The following is a 19,463-nucleotide window of genomic DNA, read 5'->3' as shown; positions in this document are numbered from 1 at the left end:
TTCTTCGGGCCCTTAGAAATGGGCAGACACAAGTACACTGGCTGGGTCCTGGGAACATATAAGTTAGCTGCCCAGCTGCCATGGAATTTCTTCTTCAGAATCTTCCTGTTGCAATCTGCCAAGATAATTTTTGCTTAGTTTAATAGGAGTTTTGAGGTCTGTTTTGGCGAAGGTTTGGCAGAATGTATATTAAGGGCTTCTAAATTATTCAACAAACTATCAAAGTACTGTGACCATGAGGAATTCTCCTGAGTTTCTGCCAGCCAAAGAAAATATTTTAAAGTCCAGACAGTGGCCCTTTTCAATTTTAAGCAATAGGACAGGAACTTTGCATTTAATAGCAGATGCTGTCTGGTCAGGTCATAAGTAATCTTCACATTCAGTTTGCACAATGTTGGATTTTGTGAATCCGTCCTGAAGTTTGCATGCAGAGCTCAAAGCTTTTTCCATGCATCAATAAGGTTTTGTCTTAAAGGGCAAAATATTCATGCAGCCTTTAATAAAAAAAATGACCATTATTCAAGTTCCAATCACAAATTCCAATTTTTCATTCTGCTTTTACAAACAGCCATATTTAGGGTATATGATTGAGACCGAGGTTTTGTGCGACAACATTTTCTACAAGGGAAAGAGGAGAGACAGGTTCATCTAGGACATGGCTGACACTGCTACAACCCTATCAGACATTCAGGGATACAACCCTGTCAGCTAGTCTACTGATTTCCATACAGGCCAACACACTTCTAGACACACTGTTATAAGGTCAAGGCAACTGTAAATAAACCATCAGACTTCATGGAAACAAAGGTGTCACCAAACCCCAAGTTTCAACCATCTTAGAAGAGAAGTACAAACCATTTTCTTGAAGTTCACAAAGTAATTTGCCTGGTCAATGAAGAAGAACTCCAGTGCTGATCTCCTGAGGTTATACCTACGTAGATGGACCTCTCGTAGTTGGGACAATGACCGTTTGAAATCATAGCCAATTCCTGGATGGTGGAAAAAACAAAAACAAAAGGTCAACAGCTGCTTTTGACTGCATTAAACATTATAACCTTCTCGATATTGGTGTAAATGGTCCATCTCCAATTAACTCGCCCCTATTGGTGATGAATGTGGGAATTTGTTTTCTGGAGTCAAGTTGCCTAGAACTGTTGTGCTCCTGCAAAAGAACATCACTGTATTGAGAGGTGGATGTCACAAATAATGGTTGCAAACAGGTGTCCACGTTTGAAGGCTTCTCAAGTAACTGAAACCATGAAGTAAATAAGTCAACCACAAAGTGGCAGAACAAGTCACAGCCTACACAATTTGTTTTTCCCCCACGAATAAATCTGCAGGTGAATGGCAAAGCACTAAGCAGGATATCCTATGAATTCACCAAAAGTGATGCACGTAGAATGCATTCACCTCTGCTGTTTGAGAGAAAGAAATACAGAATCGATACGGTTTTGAAAAATAATGGCCTACTGAAAAGTGTCTGGTCTTTTCCCTGGCTGCAGAATGGATTCAATCCCCTGTTATAAGTTTGCTACTTCCATTTCCCCAAAATTGTGAAAGTTAAACAGCCTATTTCAGGAACAGTGTATTCTCAGTGGACCAGTTTCAAAGTATCATCCCGCCACTACCTATGCTACCTTAAAAGTTATTTTAACAAATATTCTAGTTTTTGACAGTTCAACACATTTCACTGTCCTTAATACTGATCAAATTTCCCTCTCTCACCAGTCTCCAAAACCCTCTAATTTCAAACTCTCTTGAAAGCAGCCAGTCAGTCCATTCTACCTTATTGATCTCAAAGCAGTATGGCTGACAGCTGTGATGTACTGCAGCAGAGATCCAAGAAACTGCAGCTCCTAGGCCTAACATACAAAGAACAAAAGGGTTGCTTTGATTCACCATAGGACCGTGTGCCGCCTCCATGCCAATCCACTAGAACTTAATTGGTAGAGAAATCTTGAACAAAAGGCTATGCAACAAAACAAATCTAAAAAGTGATTCTCGACAATGAGGGAAACCAGAGTTACCTTCTTCAGTCTCCTCTTTCTCCACGCTGCAGTCATAGAAATAAACATGCTGAGTGGTGATCTCCAGCCGACCTGGGATCACAGCCACAATGGTGATCAGCTCACAGTCTTCTGAGATCACAAGCTTCTCCTTCTGGCTCTGCTCCTTGGGTTCATGCCTGGTGAAGTAAAATAAAATACAATATGAGATCACAAATGAAGACTGCAGAGCAGAATTGTTGGCTTTCAACAGCTCTCTGGTTATGGTGGACCTCTTCAAGCAATGCAATTTGAACGCCTTTATGATACACCCTAAGATTAAACTATTCCAAGAAACCCAGTAATCTATACAATAATAACGAACAGGGAGAGTTTTTGCAAGTGAAACTCCTACAATGTAAGCACTTACTATTACAGTACTCCAGTTTAAATCAATGACCTTACTAACTCATGTCAACGGGATACAAGGCCTACATTTCTACATCTCATTACATAAGAAATACACAATTTATTGTTAGGACAAGACTACTAAAAATACTATTTAAAGTGAACTCTTCATTTCCACTAGAATATCAATCCTTGAATGTAGCAAATGCCTGAAAAAACGTGGAACTTGCATAGCAGACCATCACTGAGATCAAATTAACAGGAGCAGTACAGCTACCATGTCCAGGCTTGACACCATATCAAAAACAGGACATCCAATAGTGCAGAGGACATTAAAAAAAAATTGAGATGCACAAGCTGAGGCAGCAGTGATTCTGTAAGAATTGGTGTTAAGAATGTTATGTAGGGCTCCAGCGTTCAAATCATAACATCGGCAGGAGCTTTTCCAAAGTACTGCATGGAGTAAGACATGTCATCTCAGCTAGGGTTCCAGTGGCTGTCATATGCTTGCTTATGTGTGCATCATCACACTGTACAGGACTTAGCCCAGCAAACTACTCCTTTGTGAATGATTTGGCTTTTGCTTTAGCTATGGGACTAAGGAACTGTGTGAGGAACAAAAGGCAAATAATATATCTTTCCCACTTTTGTTCAGGATTGTATTCTAATGGTGTTCCAAGAGAAATAGAAAGGGAACATTAAAATAAATGTCCATTTGTTTAAGCGCCTTCTACCAGTCACAAGACCTAATCCTTAAGTGTTGATTAAATCTTTTACCCCTCTGGGGTGCATACAGTCAGTACTTCTGAGGTATTGGAACTGGTTTACTTACAGCTGCAAGCCTGTGGCAAAGATGCAGAACAAAGAGAACACCGACAAGAAGATTAATAACAAATAGAATAAGAAATGGCAGCAAAAGAATAAGACGAGAAACATCTCAAAATAACAAGGCGAACAAGAACAAGACAAAGACCAAAAAAGCACAAAGAGAAAAAGGACAAAAACCGGAAAAAGTGGAAGAATAAGAAAAACAAGAATGGAACCAAAATTAACAAGTTGAACAATTCACCAGGGAAATACAATAGTAGGAACAAGATCAAGAGATAGATTTAGTGTTAACAGCGGACAGGAACCCAAACAGGTTAGTGCCAGTATTATATGCCACACAAAATACCAATATGGACGCAGCGGTGTGCACTAAAACAAATAAATATCCAAGTGAAAAAAGAACTGGCACAGTGTAACATACAGAACCAACTTTTTTTTTAAAGTGAAAAAATGAAAAGCAACATATAAAATGCAAAAGTAAATTAAGTGGAAAAACTTTGGGAAAGAAAAGATCATACATACAAAGTTAAAAGCAATGTTTCAAAACCAGGCACACTCATTAATTGAGGAGACTGCCCCATGGCCAATATGCAACTGTTCTAATACCTGACGGAAAGAGATAAGCAATGCTCTGTACTTTAAAGCTATTATGTTCTAGCTAGGTGCATTTCCTGGCCACATTCAGTACACACATTTTACAGATCAATAAATATAGCTCAATTGAACAGCCAGGTTACATTATTATCATCAGTGGCAGCCCCTTTTAGAGATCTTATGACAAGAACAAACCTGGAATAAGAAAACAACACTGCCACTGCTTATGATGGTTTAATCCAAGACAGAAGTGAGCGACTAGCAGACATTTTTCAACTTTTGGCCTGCAGGTAGAAGTGGCCAACTTATATTACAACGTTTCGGTAACATATGTTTGGATATAATACAACTTTGCTTTTGCCCACTGATTATAAGTGATAATGTACTGGAAACAATATGAGGATCCAGTAGGTTCCCTTGGAGTTCCATGGCTTTTTAAAGGCTCTCAGCCTTCAACCTCGTGCCTCACCTTACAGCCTTGGAACCCCAAGGGGTGACTTGCCATTTAGCTAATAAGAATATGTGTACAGCTTGTGTTTCACTATCTTCAGTATGGTGTCACAATGCAACATATATTAAATAACGTCCAAATAACGACAAACAAAGAAATAGTAAAAATCTGGGTATGAGAAAAGCAGAAATGTCATCATGAGGACATTATGGAGTGGCCTGTAAGATTTTACTTATGCCTAAGACTCCAACCAACAGATGTAAACAAAAACATGACACTGTCCATTGCGACACCACTGGTTACATTTTAGAGGTTCTGTGGCTCTTAAAAACATTCCTTGTTAAAAAGGGAAACCAGTCAGAGGAATATGTCATTACTGCAGTAGCCTTTATGCCCTAAAAATGGTTACCGAACCTACACAAATGCTCCACAATTGCCAATAAATCAACAGGCACTGATGGTAGACAACGCCGATAACATGCAGAGGACAACTTACTGATTAAGGTTATCCAAAAACTTCAAATCCTCGTCCCCCAGTTGGTCATCCTCCATCTCGCTGACCTTTGCCTCTTTGGCTACAGCCAATGGCAGGGACTCTGTGAGGTTCATTAGGTGGTCACCACCTGACAAATACAAAGATCATGTGAAATCTGGGACGTCACTGAGTCTTGCCTTCTTGTCAAATGTGACCACTCAACTAAGTACTGTGCGCATTCCCTTACACCCATTTAACATGAACAATCACTGTAGCAAGTGCCAGGACTCGATGAAAAGGTAAGTAGGTGTGAAATGTGGTACAAGAACTGATAGTAGATGGCCTTAGAAGAACAGCTCGAGACTTCCACTAGCCTAATGAATTCAGAGAGCCATCCAACCACACATCCTTTAGTAAATAACACAAACACTGCAAACTATGACAAACACATCCATATTATATTTAGTGGAGCTGTATTAGAAAGGTGGCCACTAAAATGGTCAGCTAATGAAAATGCCATCTTATAAGTGAGGCCCCACTTTAGACTCAAGGAGTGAGAATTTCCTTCAGTGCTTTAGGCAGATCTACTGACTAAGTATCTCTCATTGTGTTAAACAGACCAATGGGGGGGACAGCCTTCTATTAAGGTGAACAATTAAAACAACAAGTGACAATGTATCCCAAGAAAATTGATAGGTACAGTGAGTCAGGCTGTCTCATGGGATAGTTGGATGGGAGGGGTAAAGAGTGAAGCTGTCTGAATGGATTATGTATTAGGCAGATAGTGAGGACTCACATGTGGATGTGTTCCAGTTGGTATGTGTAAAGAAAGAGAAGGTTTTCAAACTAGTCAAGTAGGCTTACTATGTGAAACTGTCTTACAGCACGCGTTAGGCAGACTCAAGTACTATTTGAGCCTCTCAGCTGTTTTAAAATAAGTTAGGCAGAGTTTGCAAGTCGAAATCTATCAGATACTACATGGCCCGCAAGGTTAACAGGTGTGACTGACTTTCCATGGCAGACTTTTAATGCACATTAAAGTAATCTTTACGAAACACATGTATATATACAGTGATTATCCTGAATATCTGGCAAAGATCCAGCCCTTCGGACCTACACTGGGCACCCATGCCCTATGAGATGAAATGTGGAGACCACATAGAAACGGTTGAAAAAAAGGAAAGAATTTCAGTTCTTTGAGTCATAATTTAAGTAGCTCCAGGATGTCCCATCACAAGCCTTAATTCTAAACATCTGATGACAGAATTTTTTTTCACATTCTGTCTTAAATGAAGTAGTATAGTTAAAACTTGCAGAGTTAGCACTCCTGTAGTTGTCATGTATTCTCTCACCTGAATTGTCTCGTAGGGCACTCGCCTCGCTGTGAGGATCAAAGTTGTAATTTGGCACTAGTTTCAGCCTCATTCTGGAGTATGTTTCAGCACTCGACAACTTCCACTTCACATTAGTAAGGCTGCTGCCAGGGAGGAAGGTAGGAACGGTTTTGGAAAGGTAGGAAAGAGTAGGGCAGTTATTAATTAAAAACACACTTGTCAAGCATCCATCAGCGTTCACAACAGCATTCATTATCCAAGAGTAGAGATACCTTCATATTAGCATGCACACACAGCGATCACAGAAAAGGCCCACAAGACACCCCAAATCTGTCTATTATCCAACCTATCGTAAGACTAACATTCCTCACATAGTAGTCACTTGATGTTCACCATTCAGCCATACATTCCTTCTCATGTCATGACAAATTTACTACAACTCACCGCTCTGCCCAGGCTCCACGTGCAGACATCAGAAGCCGGCGAAGGGACTTCCACTGCCGCAAGACAGCACTGTGGTGGCAGCCAATCTGCTTCAAAAGATTGGCGTACCGCAAGCTTTCATACTTTGCTCGCTTCATTACTGGCTCCAGGACCAAATCCTGGGAGAGGAAAGTAGACTAATGTGAAGGAGGGCAGATTTAGAGATCAAGACAAAAGAGTCTAACTCTGGAGACCCACACTTGCCAATGTGTAAAAGACAGGGAATCCAGACCCAGCATAAAGGGCAACTGTGGTATCCAGCATACGTTGCATCGTTTCTGTGTGCTTCACATTTGTACCCAATGTCCAGCATACGTCTGTCTGTTTTAGGTTATGTCTATGCACTTTGTGCTTCTGTGGTGTTCTGACAACTTGTGTCATGCTAGTCTGAGGGCGATATAGTGATTGCGTAATGATCGCAGAGATAAGGGCACCAAGCAGAAATTACTTGTCCAGTCTGTGGCTTTAGTGGGTTTTTAAATGAGAATGCTTACATAGTCCTATGAGGTTCTCATTGTTTTCTCAAAGGATTAGCCTCCATCAAAAATGACCACCAAGCCAAGTCGAATTTAAATATATTGTGGAACAGTACAATAGGCAGGAGCAAAACTGCAGAACTGAATATTCAATTTTATTAAAGTGACAGCCCAATCTACACTTGATACAACTTGAACTTAAGTAACAATGCTCAGAAATGTCTAACAAGGCCACAGGTACTATTTACTTCACCCTTTAGAAGATGAGAAAAATTGTTCCATTAACTTAATTTCTCCAGGAGGATATTTTAAGTTCAGGAACTATTCACAAAGATATTCACCAACTAAGCCACTATTTTAAGACTAGATGAATTGTATACAACCCTGTGGGCAATAATGGGCTATGATGGTTTGAACCTTTATCTAAAATCATGCAACTGGCAACATTGGTTGGCATATGGTACAAAGAGAAACTTCCACCGTCAGACGCAAAGGCCTAGAGAAGCCTTAGGAGAAGAGATGTAAAAACAATCATAGTGAAAGCCAATTCAAGTTATTCCCAACACTATTTCCATGCATTCACCTGAAATCGGGCCCGAGACTCTGCTTTCTCAGCCTCGCGGCGCTGGGAGCTACTCATCAGGGTATCGTAACAGGAGTTCCAAAAGTTGGACATTTGGTCATGGCTCTTGGCAAAGGTGTCCATCTCAAACTGGGACATGGCGGGCTGCACCTGACAAAAGGATGAGAGGTAAATACCCAAGCAGAATAATTCACTGAAATAAAGGCAGTAGCGATCTACAAGGACTGCAGCTTTGCGTTTTGTTCGTTTCCATCATATTTGAATTTAGCTCTCAAAAACGAATACCTTGTTATTGACCATAACCATTACTCCAACAACTTTGCGAAAACAATTAGTTCCTGTTAGAAATGGGGTCTCTAAATGGCAGAGGTATACACCCTTGTCCAAATAGGGACAACAATCCTAGTCAGGGTAAGTCACACACAATCCAAATTATCCTGTGCCCACCCTTCGATACCTTGGCACTGAGCAGTCAGGTTTAACTTAGAAAGCAATGTGTAAAGTATTTGTGCAATGAACCATACAGTAACACAGTGACAACATCACAAAAATACACCACACAAGTTTAGAAAAATATAAGATATTTATCTGGTTAAATTAAGGTCAAAACGATAAAGATTCAATAAGCACAAGTTGAGATATCACTTTTGCAAGATTAAAAAGAGTTTTAAATCTTAGAAATCAACAGTTGTCACTTGGTTTCACAAAGTACCTAGTTTGCGTCAAAAATAACATGCACAGAGACTGCAGAGGAGGAGGAAAAATAGGTTGTGCGTCGTAATGTCCGGCATGGCACAGGCGTTGTGTTTCTTTCCACGTTGCAAGGGGCTCTGCGTAGATTTCTGGCACGCAGTCTTGGTTTCTCACTGCGATACGTGGATCTTTTGACACCCAGGGACGATGCATGGAAATCCTGGGTGTGTGGGACGAAGTCGCAGGCGTTGTGTCAATCTGGTAGGCAAAGCGTCAAATTTTCTGTTGCGCGGCAGGCGCTGCGTCGATTCTTCAGTCGGGAATTTGGGCTGCGCCATTCCGGTTCGGCTGTGCGTTGAACCGGTACGCTGTGCGTTGAACTTCCGACCGCAAGGCCGGCGCTGCATCGATTCTTCACTCGAGGAGTCGGGCTGCGTCGTTCCGGTTTAGCTGTGCTGTGATTTTCTTGTCGCAAGGCAAGCTGTGCGTCGTTTCTGGCAGGCTGTGCATCAATTTTCGATGCACAAGGAGTTCCTTGAAGAGATCAAGTCTTTTTGGACCTGAGACTTCAGAAAACAGGAGGCAAGCTCTATCCAAGCCCTTGGAGAGCACTTCTCAGCAAAGTCAGAGGGCAGGAGGGCAACAGCAGGGCAGCAGTCCTTCACAGCACAGAAGTCCAGATGAGTCCTTTAGGCAACCAGGCAGTTTCTCTTGACAGGTTGCAGGTTCAGAAGTGTCTGAGTTGGTGGGGTCAGAGACCCAGTTTATATACCCCAAAATGCCTTTGAAGTGGGGGAGACTTCAAAGAGTGGTTTTGAAGTGCACAAGGTCCCCTTTCAGTACAGGTCTGTCTGCCAGGGTCCCGGTAGGGGGTTTGGCAGTCCTTTGATGCGGGCAGGCCACTAGCCTTTGAAATGTGTCAGGTCCTCCACCCTCACAGTCCAGGAAGACCCATTCAGTATGCAGATGAGTGAATGTTTGACTGAGTATCCTGTGTTTGTGGTTGTCTGGGTGAAATGCACAAGGGAGTTGTCAACCAGCCCAGCCCAGACGTGGATTGGAGACAGGCTGTAAGGCACAGATGGATTTTAAGTGCAGAGAAATGCTCACTTTCTTAAAGTGGCATTTCCAAAATAGTAATATAAAATCAAACCTCACCAATAAGCAGGATTTTCTATTACCATTCTGGCCATACTAAATATGATGTGGTTGACCCCTTCTGATCAGAATCTACCACTCAAACAGTGAGGGTAGCCCTAATGCTATCCTATGAAAGAAACAGGCCTCACAGTAGGGAAAAACAAATTTAGGAGTTTTCCACTACCAGGGCATGTAAAACACACATGTACATGTTCTGCCTTTTACCTACATAGCACCCTGCCCTTTAGGTTACCTAGGGCTTACCTTAGAGGTGACTTATATGTAGAAAAAGGGGGTCTTAAGGCTTGGTAAGTACTTTTAAATGCCAAGTCGAAGTGGCAGTAAAACAATAGCAGGCCTGAGACATGGTTAAGGGGCTACTTATGTGGGTGGCACAACCAGTGCTACAGGCCCACTAGTAGCATTAAATGTTAAGGCCCCGGGCACATGTAGTGCACTTTACTAGGGACTTACAAGTAAACAGCTCTGCTCTACGTGTACAAGCAAATTAATTGTTACCCCTTTTCTAGATGTTATTAGAAAAAGTTGCAAATAATAGCACCTCTGTGTCCACAGTGTATCTTCATATCGAAGTAAGTGGCAGGTTTCCTAAATACTTTCTGCCTTTGATTTAGCTGATAGCTGAAGGTAGCCGGATGATTCTCCATTAAGAGCAAACACAAACATTTCACACTTTGGTCGTTTTACATACCACAGAGCGTTGGTTAATATTCTCATACTTCTGACAACGGTCAACAAAGCTATGTAACATACAGTTGGCTTTTCAGAGTGGCTGCTGCCTCATCATTCAATTTGCTCAAGTAAATGAGCTCACTACAACCCTCATTACAGATGATGGGCTACATTCAGATTCCTGTGAAAACATCTGTTTGAAAATGGATCAGAATTATGAGTTGGTTAATTATGGTCATAAATAGGGTTCTTAATTTGGGAGGAGGGTACTCCTACCAACTCAATAAAAACACTCTGGTTAGTTCAGAGCACAGTTCTCCGAGAATCTCTGCTAAACACCTGCTTGCTGTGTAAAAAGGAATAGGCGATCCCCAAAGAAGTGTGTATGCTAAGTTCAAACAGTACCAACAATTTTAAAGTAAAGAACTCAACACCACGAAATTCCCAACATCATTTAGAAAAAAAAGATAACTTTAATGTGCATCAAGATCATCAAAATAGGTTAAGGGAGCCAGAGTACAGATTTAGAAAGTTTTAAGACAAAAATTACCTATAAAAGTTCAAACAGTAAGGATAAATAACAGTTTGTGGTGGACCAGCATCTATTTCAGATGGGCTGCAATGCTGAGGAAGTCAGAGACACCAAGCATGTTGTGCCCGTCAAAGTGTTTAGCATTAGACTAAGCTCCAACTGCTGGGAAAGTTTCTTCTGGTCACTCCTACAGACCTTGACTGTCAGGATGGGTTTCTTGGCACCAGATCTCTCTCCACACAGGTTTCCTCGAGGGTCTTGACCTCTTTTTCAGCTGGACCCTCTTGTAGTCAGGAGTCCTTTTGCTTTTTGTGTCCCTGAAGCAGGTAAACAGGAGGCCAAACACATGACCCAGTGAGATCAGATCCAGTCCATGGGTGCTAGCAGGATTTAGGAGTCCTTGTGTGAGTCCTCTTCTTCCAGAGGAAGCTACAAAATCAGAATTCTTCTTCCAGCAAGGCCTTCTTCAGATGGAGACTTCCCAGGTCCAGCAATGTTCTAAGGGGTTTGTGGTGGAGCTCTCAGATTTATCCCATGCAATAACCAGTGACTGGAGGAATTCTACCACTCAATCCTAACAGTTTTCTCCCAGTCCCCCAACTCTTTTTAAGGTACTTTCAATTTGCATTACTATAAAATTACCCAGGAGCCCCCTCTTTCAAGATGGAGGGTTCCAATGTTCCACAATTTAAGCATGTTTTCAGCTGCTTGGCCCCTTCCCTACCTGATGGGGCAAAACTGTTTTGTCCTCCTTCTGTAACTGGAGCCTACCTCTCTAGGAATTTCCTGGGTATGAACAGAAGAAGCCCTCCTTGGCATCTCTAAGACAAAACAGTAAAGCTACCAACTGTTTCTGTCCACTCCAGGGAGCTAATCTCTGCTACGTGGTAGCAACTAATGCTTGTTGGCCTTTCCTGGCCCAGACGTAAGCCACTGTCCTCTGAGCCAGAGTCATTAAACCTTACAGCCAAGGATCTTTATTCTAGCTCTGGATGAGTGATTACTGCCAGAACATGCTTTAAGAATCACAGTTTTCTGATTTCTTTCTGCAAGAAAGGGTATTAACCAGGCCAGCGTATCTTAAAGACACCCTTGATGTTAAACATCTACTACAAGAGTTTGATCCTACAAGGCAACTCCTAGTGACTATGGATACTGGAGTTCTTATATAGAAAAAATCCACAAGATGTGACACTGGCAGCTGCAGACAAAGCTCTAGCTGTTCAAGAATGGTTCTACAATGCACTTCAGAACTTCGTATTACAGTGCACAGAGCTGGCATTGACAGACTTTATTTCAAATTTAAGGATCAGCTTTACCTTCAGGTATTCCGCTATCAGGGACAATCCATTGATGCAATGTTTGCAACTAGTCTAGACACCATTTATGTAGGCATGTTAAGAATCAAATTTTGTCTATGATGACCCCAACCATTGCTGTACGAAAAGATACATCGATGATGATTTGTGCATCTAGATTGGATCAGTGACTTATCTGAAAGTTAATCAGCTGTAGCTTAAACAAATAGACAAAAATCTACATTTTACGCAGAACACCAATCACCATTCCATCACCTATCGATAGCTGGATAGCAGCTAAAGATATAAGGCTTATGACTTTGCTACATCAAAAGCCTATACACTATGATTTGTTGTTACACTACACATCATATTTTACAAGAGCTCTGAGGGATAATTTACTAGTGGGCCAATTCTTTAGGTACCGCAGGAATTCTTCTGATATGCAGACCTTTGTAGAACAATCAACAATTTTAGAAAACTGTCTGATCCAAAAAGCATACCTGGACACGTTATTAATTATTACACTCAATAGGGCACTTGACACATGACAACTGGCTTTGCCAGAAAATAATCTCAAATACAAATCTGCATTACAGTGGTGACTGCCTACAATCTTTTGATCACTCAAGTGCTCCAGGCTAGCTGCAAGAACTGGTACCTTCTTAACCAGGGTCCACATCCTATCCCTCAACCACCTTTTGCCTTTCAACCCGTTATGCCTTGCGACCTGCTTCCATACTCATGGAGAAACTGGTCCATATAAGGATGAAAACTGAGCCTATGAATGTGGACACCTCTCTTCCCACAATCAGTGGTCATTACCCTTGCTGGGGTTATAGTGATTGCAAACTCACAAAGGTAACCCAGAGTATAACACTGAGTGATGGATGGACTTTGTTCCAGAACAAGATCAGCAACTGTAACTTCTGTTTTGCCAACTATAGACTGAAATGTCCCTGAGGGTTTTCTTAATATTAGATTGACCACCTGGAAAGTGAAGACAGGGATGCAAGAACAAATGAGCACCATATGAGCAGGGGGGACAGACCACGAAATTGATTCAGCATCTCAAGGAAGAACACGCTCCTATGGATTTTGACTGGGCGGTACTTTTAGTCTTGACTATACACTTAAGATTCCTGAAGAGGCACTGAATAGAAACGAGGCCAGGTGGGTCTTTTGTGAGCAAACTGATACATCTGGGCTAAATGATTGGGTGGAATGGCTCACGATACATATATAATGCACCGGGGTCAGTCATAATGACTAGAGTGCTCTCTTGTACACATGATGTTCTCTGGAAGCGATGTATAGGTTTGCTCCTTATTGTTTTTTATACTATCTCAAATGCTACTGCCTTGAGAATTGTTGTTCCTTTGAGATGTCCATTGTTAATGAGAAAAGAGATTAATCTTTTCAATAGTCTTGTGTTTTCTCTTGACAGATCTTGGCTACTGGTTCCTCATTGTTAGATCAGCCATATATTTTTAGGTCCAGTAAATAGTATTGCCCTATAAGTGGATCATAGTTGACTAATTAGGCCCCAGTCTGCCATTGACTAGAAGGGGATTAACACCCTCTTCTCTATATAAATGAAGGGGCTTACTGTATATTGGTTAATTCCTGACTGTTTCTTGTATCCCTCCCTATGCCCTTAAAGGTCTGTTATGAGATGTGGCCATCTCCTTTTTTATCTATACTCCAAAGACAGACGGCGCTGCTTACAGTCTGTGTTCTAGCTGTTGAGCGTGGGTGTGGTCTATTAGCAGGAAGCAATCCAACTATTTATTTCCTGCTGGTGCTGGTGCTGGTGTTTTACAGTGGAAACCAATGCAAGGTGGGGATCCACCAGCACCACAGGTAAGTGATGCCTGCCCTCTTGTGCACTTGTTTTGTATGAGGAATTTCTACTAATACAGAACAACTTTCATGTGGGTTTGCATGTGCGCCTCTTAGTCATATGCTTATGACTCTTGGCGTCTCCACTGGTTTATGAGTGTGTATGAGATACGTTTTTGACTCTTGGCACACCTGCTATTTGATGAGTGTGCGGGTCCTTTTATAGATTATCACACTCAAAACCTATCAGTGGAGGCTCACAGCATCCTCACTCTCTGACTAGTCAAAGATTTGTGTCACCTTTGATGGGCTTCTCTTAGTAAAGGCGTGCAAGCTTCTTTGTGCTCTTGATCTTAAGCTTCTGAACTCCTGTTTTAGTCTGGTATTGACAGAAAACATGCCCATGCCTTTGATTTTTTATAGCACTACGTTTGTTGTTTCATTACAGGTGGTTCAGAAAGCATGCATGCACACAGCAATTGAATCCATTGTCTACTGGTAGGCATTCACTCGGTTGCTGTTTGGGAAATGTACACACACTTTTGTAACAAGCTCCATTTTTGCTTTGTCTGCCAAATATGGGGGTTACCACCTCTACTTTTTGTGCTATTTCCTTCCTTTTTAGGGGCAGTGCACTATTGGGTGACAGTGAGGATCTGGTTTCCTGATGAATCTGCCGCAAAATTCTTTGCAATCATACATGTCAGTCAATCATTACATTTTGGTCAGGGTATGTAATTTGTTGTTAGCCATGCACCAGTGGTCTTGGGGCATATATATAACAACATTTTTGTGGTCGGTAATGGCCTGACCAACTGCAAAATTGCTAGTCCATATGTACAGAGCACAACTTACCATTCAGTAACATGGTACAGAATCGCAATTTGTGTTTAGCGATTCGGTATTGGAAGCGTTGTCTTTAGGGCGCCCCTTCCAAATACTGAATTTTAGTACCATGTATGAATGTTTTGTGACCAAATTACTCTTGTAAAATATTAATTTTTGACTGAAACCTCAAGGGTGGTAGTAACCAATTGCAAAGGAAAGTAGTCCCCATGGGACCCCTTCCCCTTTGTGAGTGTTGAAACAATTATTTTTGCCTAGTCTTAAAAAATGAAACTTGAATGTTTTGTTTCATTTTTTTGAAACACCCTGTCTTCCTTTCAACAAAACGGACTGCATTAAAAAGAAAAAGATTATGTTATTAAAAATCAATCATAGACATGGTGGACAGCTGAACCCAGCAGGCCATCATCCCTGTGATGGCAGCAATTCCTAATGGGTCGCAAATTTTATCTACTTCATTAATATTCATGAGGTGTGTCTATTGCAACCCCATTAGGAATCACTATTACCAACTTATACTTTTTTGTACATAAGAAATTGTGAATTCCTAATTGCAATTTGCAAAGAAACACAATTAGAACTTCCATAAATTCTTTATACATGACTCTTATTTGGAAGATCTAACATGACTAGCTGCATGTTTAAGCTTCGAGACAGTGATAGAAGGTCTCATCATAGATCTACATAAGGTAGACACCACTAGATTTCCCTATCACAGAACATTAAAATCAGATAGGATATATCCCTGCATGCATCAGAAAAAGCCTATGATGAGTTGTGACGCCTGTTGGAAACTTTTCCTAACAAGCTATTGGTGGTTGCTCACATAAGGCATCTCCTATGTTTCATTTAACGCACAACACCTTTGTGTCTGTAGGTTAATGTACACATCCCAGTTTAAATTACTGATTTACACAGGTTTGGGCCCTTACTAAGAAATATTTTGGAGGGGCTTATAACTTTTGTTCAAGAGGGGAGTGTAGGAGTTAAAGGTTTTTTTGTGGATAGAAATTCTTTTAAGCCACCTCTGGCTTGGCCAACCTAAAGTATATTTTCTGGTGATTAAGTAAAATTTTAAAAACTAAGCTTGGAATACATTTGAAGAATTTTTCTAGCCGTTTCCTAAGCACAGGTGGGAGAATAAAGGGTTTAATCCCACCTAGGGCTATTTGAGAAAAGTCTAGCCAGGCCTACACAGTGAAATAGATTTTGTTTTTTTATTTTAAAACTGTGAGGGCACACAAAGCCCAATAAGTAGTGCGCGCTGTCTTTACATATTGCCATCCTGCCCTGTGGGCTCAAAAGGTAGTCTTTAAAGATGACTTATGAATGTGTAAAATAGGCTTTCTCTACATGGCAAAAGCAGTACTCCATGTCAATGTCCATGAAGTAGATTTAAATGGTAGCCTGGCCATAGCACAGTGGTGCTCCTGGCATAAATCTGTTTTCGTCACATATGTGGGTGGTATAAACGTATGGAAGCCCCCAAACTACATTTAACTTTCCATGCTACAGGTGCACTTCATATCAAATCTGCTGCCAAACCTCCCTGGCTTTACAGGGCCCCAACCCTTATATCTGTAAAACAGATGTACTTCGGGGACCATTTACAATGTTTTATGGGTGAGATAAATAAATGAAATAGGGATTTCCAAAGTATAGAGCACATGCTGTAAAGGGGATGCACAGGCACTTTTACTGTTTATCAGTTGTAAAGAGCAGTAAAAATAGGGTCCAAAAAGATCAGAAATCTGGAGTCACAGTGCGGAAAAAGGCACATTTTCAAAAGTTATTAAACCCTCATAGCTTTCCTGATAAATTTTGACAGGTCAAACCTAATGGAATTTATTGGGGGGACAAGACTCAGAAACAAAGGGCAAAAAATGCAGAATTTGGTGTGTTGGAACTTGATTCTACATGTTATTCCACATTTTAGTTTGAAAAACTCACGATAGTAGGTATTAACCATAAGTGGTGAATACCTCACCCTGGTGAAATGGCATTTACCACGTGTGGTAAATACACTACCTTGTTTTTCTCAACATTTAATTAGCTCCTACTGCTACATTTATCAATTCAGTCTGCCTTCCCAGACCCTACTAAGGGAGCAGGGGGGCACAAAGAGACACTGTGGTGGTCGAGTTTGTTGGCCATTGGTGTCCTGGAGTCTGTCCTAGTATGGCTCAGCAAACTAGACCAAGTACACACTTTGCACACTTGACTCTCATGGTAGTAAGGGAGATTAGTCAAAGGCTTCAGAGGGAGTTGGTTTGGATGACAAGAGCTCAGAGTTCAACAGTCAACCATCAGACATAACTTATTGTCCAGTCCAGTGGTTATTTAAATAAAAAATAAAAAAGTACTTCGGTCACACAGCATCATGACTACACCGCACATATTTGGGGAATGTTACAACAGGTTTAAATTCTGTTTTACGATATTAAAGTGCTATGTTCTTCAGTACCCTATTTCCTCTAATGGATTCACCCAGGGTCTGTATTTCCTGACATCTAATCTGGGATACGGTTCAGTTAACGCAATCACCCCCAAGGCGTAATTGTATTGAACAGTTCAGTTTGCTTTTCACCACTTGTGGTTATTCATAAAATGTTTTAGTTCATTCAGCAGACATTTATCTGCTAATCAGTCTCTCTCACAATTATTAAACCCTGTAGTTACTTACATCTTGGAGCAGGTACAGGACAGATGCAATCAATGGTCCTGCTCTTGCATCTGCAGATTCTGAGCTGTCATGGTAGCAGCAGACTTGCTGGGAATGTAAGGACTTTGAAGATTTCAGTGCAACACTTTTCAGGAGCAGCTTCCATCTTCAACGGTTCACCTCTAGACTGGTTGCAGGTGGGACGCGGGTACACTGTTGTGGGCTCAGGCCAATTAGAGTGCTCACCTCAGTGGAGCATTCAGACTCCTACATCAGCAGCACCAGTCTGTCTCAGACATTGCAGACAGCCAGTCTCAATGGATACGTGATTTTTGCAGAAGGCTTAATTCCTTTAACAACCAGAACCCATATGGGGGACCCCTTGCATTCTCTCCGTCTCTCTGGCCATTGCCAAATCAGAAACAGGTTAGGGTTCCTTCTGAACAGGTTTTCCTCCTTCAAGACCATTAACAATCTTTCCCTTTCTCAGCAGGCAGGTTTCTAAGCTGACCCTCAGCTTCTCCTACAGAAGGTGTAGAATTCTCGTGATGTCCCCTCACCTCCAAGAGATTGGCTGTCATGCCGACACCATCCCTGGTCACAAAGCAGTCCTCTGAGTACTCTGCAGTGCACTCTATTTCTTGGAAATCAAACAAAGTGGGGTGGTTTACAAACACAGTTTTATACATACTTTCCAGACAGGCAATGTTGATCCACTGTCTATGGTTTCTGAACCAGCTTCAGGTGGTTCTTATTAGGCAATTCCTCAGGCACACTCTTTGTGCTAGATAATGGCTCTCACAGGAGGTAGCACTGATGCCAGCTCCAAGCATGAGTACCCAAACATGGGCTGAATGGTGTGTAAGATCTCTTCTCCTGGCTGTCATCAATCTTTCTGAATCAATAATCAGGGAAAGACAAATGGGCAGGCCCTACCTAAAAGCTTCCTCACCTTGAATTACAGAAATTGCAGTGGCACTGCTAACATCTACCTAATGGCAGTGCTCAGGAAAACCTAATCACCAACCCTTTGCTAACAAGGTCCTCATTGAATTTCTAAGGGATATCCTGTCACCATCTGCCTTCACTTCAGTGTCTGGGTTTTTACCCTCAGGCCACTAGAATACAGTCAACGCACTTCAGTCGGCTTTGTATGCTGTACGCACCTTCCATCTTCAGTCATCATAAACCAAGTGGCATCCAAAAACTATCCCACTGGTCCCTTTACTTAGACTCTTTCCACATACAGAGTTACTACCATACATGTACTGCACATAGAAACATTCAACATGCACAAAGGATGTCGGTGTAAATCTGGGGTTCAGTTAACAACTCAGCATCATATGAGGGGGTCAGTTGACTAGCCTCTCTGTAAGAGGACAAAAAGGTTCAGTCAGACTATTTACAACATTTGGTACACTGCCACCGCTTTGTGCATCTCACTGCAGGTCACAGAACAGGTTCTGGGCCTCACAATAACTGGGTCCGGCCTAGGCGTCTGTGCACATGCTGGATTAGTGTGATGGCAGGCCAAAGGAAAAAAGTCAGGAAACAAGTTTCATAAGCAGTAGACCACTTATGGCTGGAGTACACACCTGTTCACCAAGCAGGGGACACTCTTTAATTCTAAGCATATGAGAGGAATGTTCTATTCTGTTACATCTCTTTACCATCTTGGCATCCCATTACTTCTAACCAACTGAAAAACATTTTTATTAACTGTGCTATAACTACAAATTATTTCTACTTTCTTAACTGCTGCTGTACATTTTGCTTGAAACACAATATCTTTAATGTATAGTACTCCAAATCAAAACAAACCGCATTGAGCGATTAACAAATATTCTGGTGAATTATTCACCTATAATGCCATACTTGGCTTCTAGTGACATATGTAGAGTACAGGATCAGTAATTAATTATTCTACCATATGCTTCTAAGGCTTTACCAATATGTCATTCGTTGTTAACTTTTCTTCTCAAACAATTTTATTGAGATACATTCGATTACATTTTGGATTCAATGTGTACACAAAAATAGCAAAACTGCAATGGTACGATATATTTTAGTTATGAGAAAGTGTAAAAATGGGGAGTCTACATAAAAATGAAAAGTTTCCATCCATCACAACTGGAAAGAA

At 41.3% G+C, this 19,463-nt stretch overlaps 1 protein-coding gene across 6 annotated transcripts in view; it reads right to left on the bottom strand.

Annotated features, from left to right (window-relative positions):
- NBEAL2 (neurobeachin like 2) overlaps nt 1–19,463 on the bottom strand; it is a 646,515-nt gene that overhangs the window by 125,120 nt on the left and 501,932 nt on the right. For 5 of the 6 annotated variants that reach the window (XM_069210922.1, XM_069210925.1, XM_069210923.1 and 2 more), the window contains 6 exons: nt 7,618–7,767; nt 6,520–6,677; nt 6,094–6,218; nt 4,763–4,889; nt 2,028–2,185; nt 856–989 (listed from right to left, as the gene is read on the bottom strand). In XM_069210922.1, coding sequence (XP_069067023.1) covers nt 856–989; nt 2,028–2,185; nt 4,763–4,889; nt 6,094–6,218; nt 6,520–6,677; nt 7,618–7,767 — 852 coding nt within the window. The remainder of the gene's footprint in view (nt 1–855; nt 990–2,027; nt 2,186–4,762; nt 4,890–6,093; nt 6,219–6,519; nt 6,678–7,617; nt 7,768–19,463) is intronic. The other variant, XM_069210921.1, reaches the window with a different exon arrangement.

This window comes from Pleurodeles waltl, chromosome 10 (assembly GCF_031143425.1).
Source record: "Pleurodeles waltl isolate 20211129_DDA chromosome 10, aPleWal1.hap1.20221129, whole genome shotgun sequence".
NCBI classification, from domain to species: domain Eukaryota; kingdom Metazoa; phylum Chordata; class Amphibia; order Caudata; family Salamandridae; genus Pleurodeles; species Pleurodeles waltl.
This window is presented reverse-complemented; position numbering and strand designations above follow the sequence as displayed.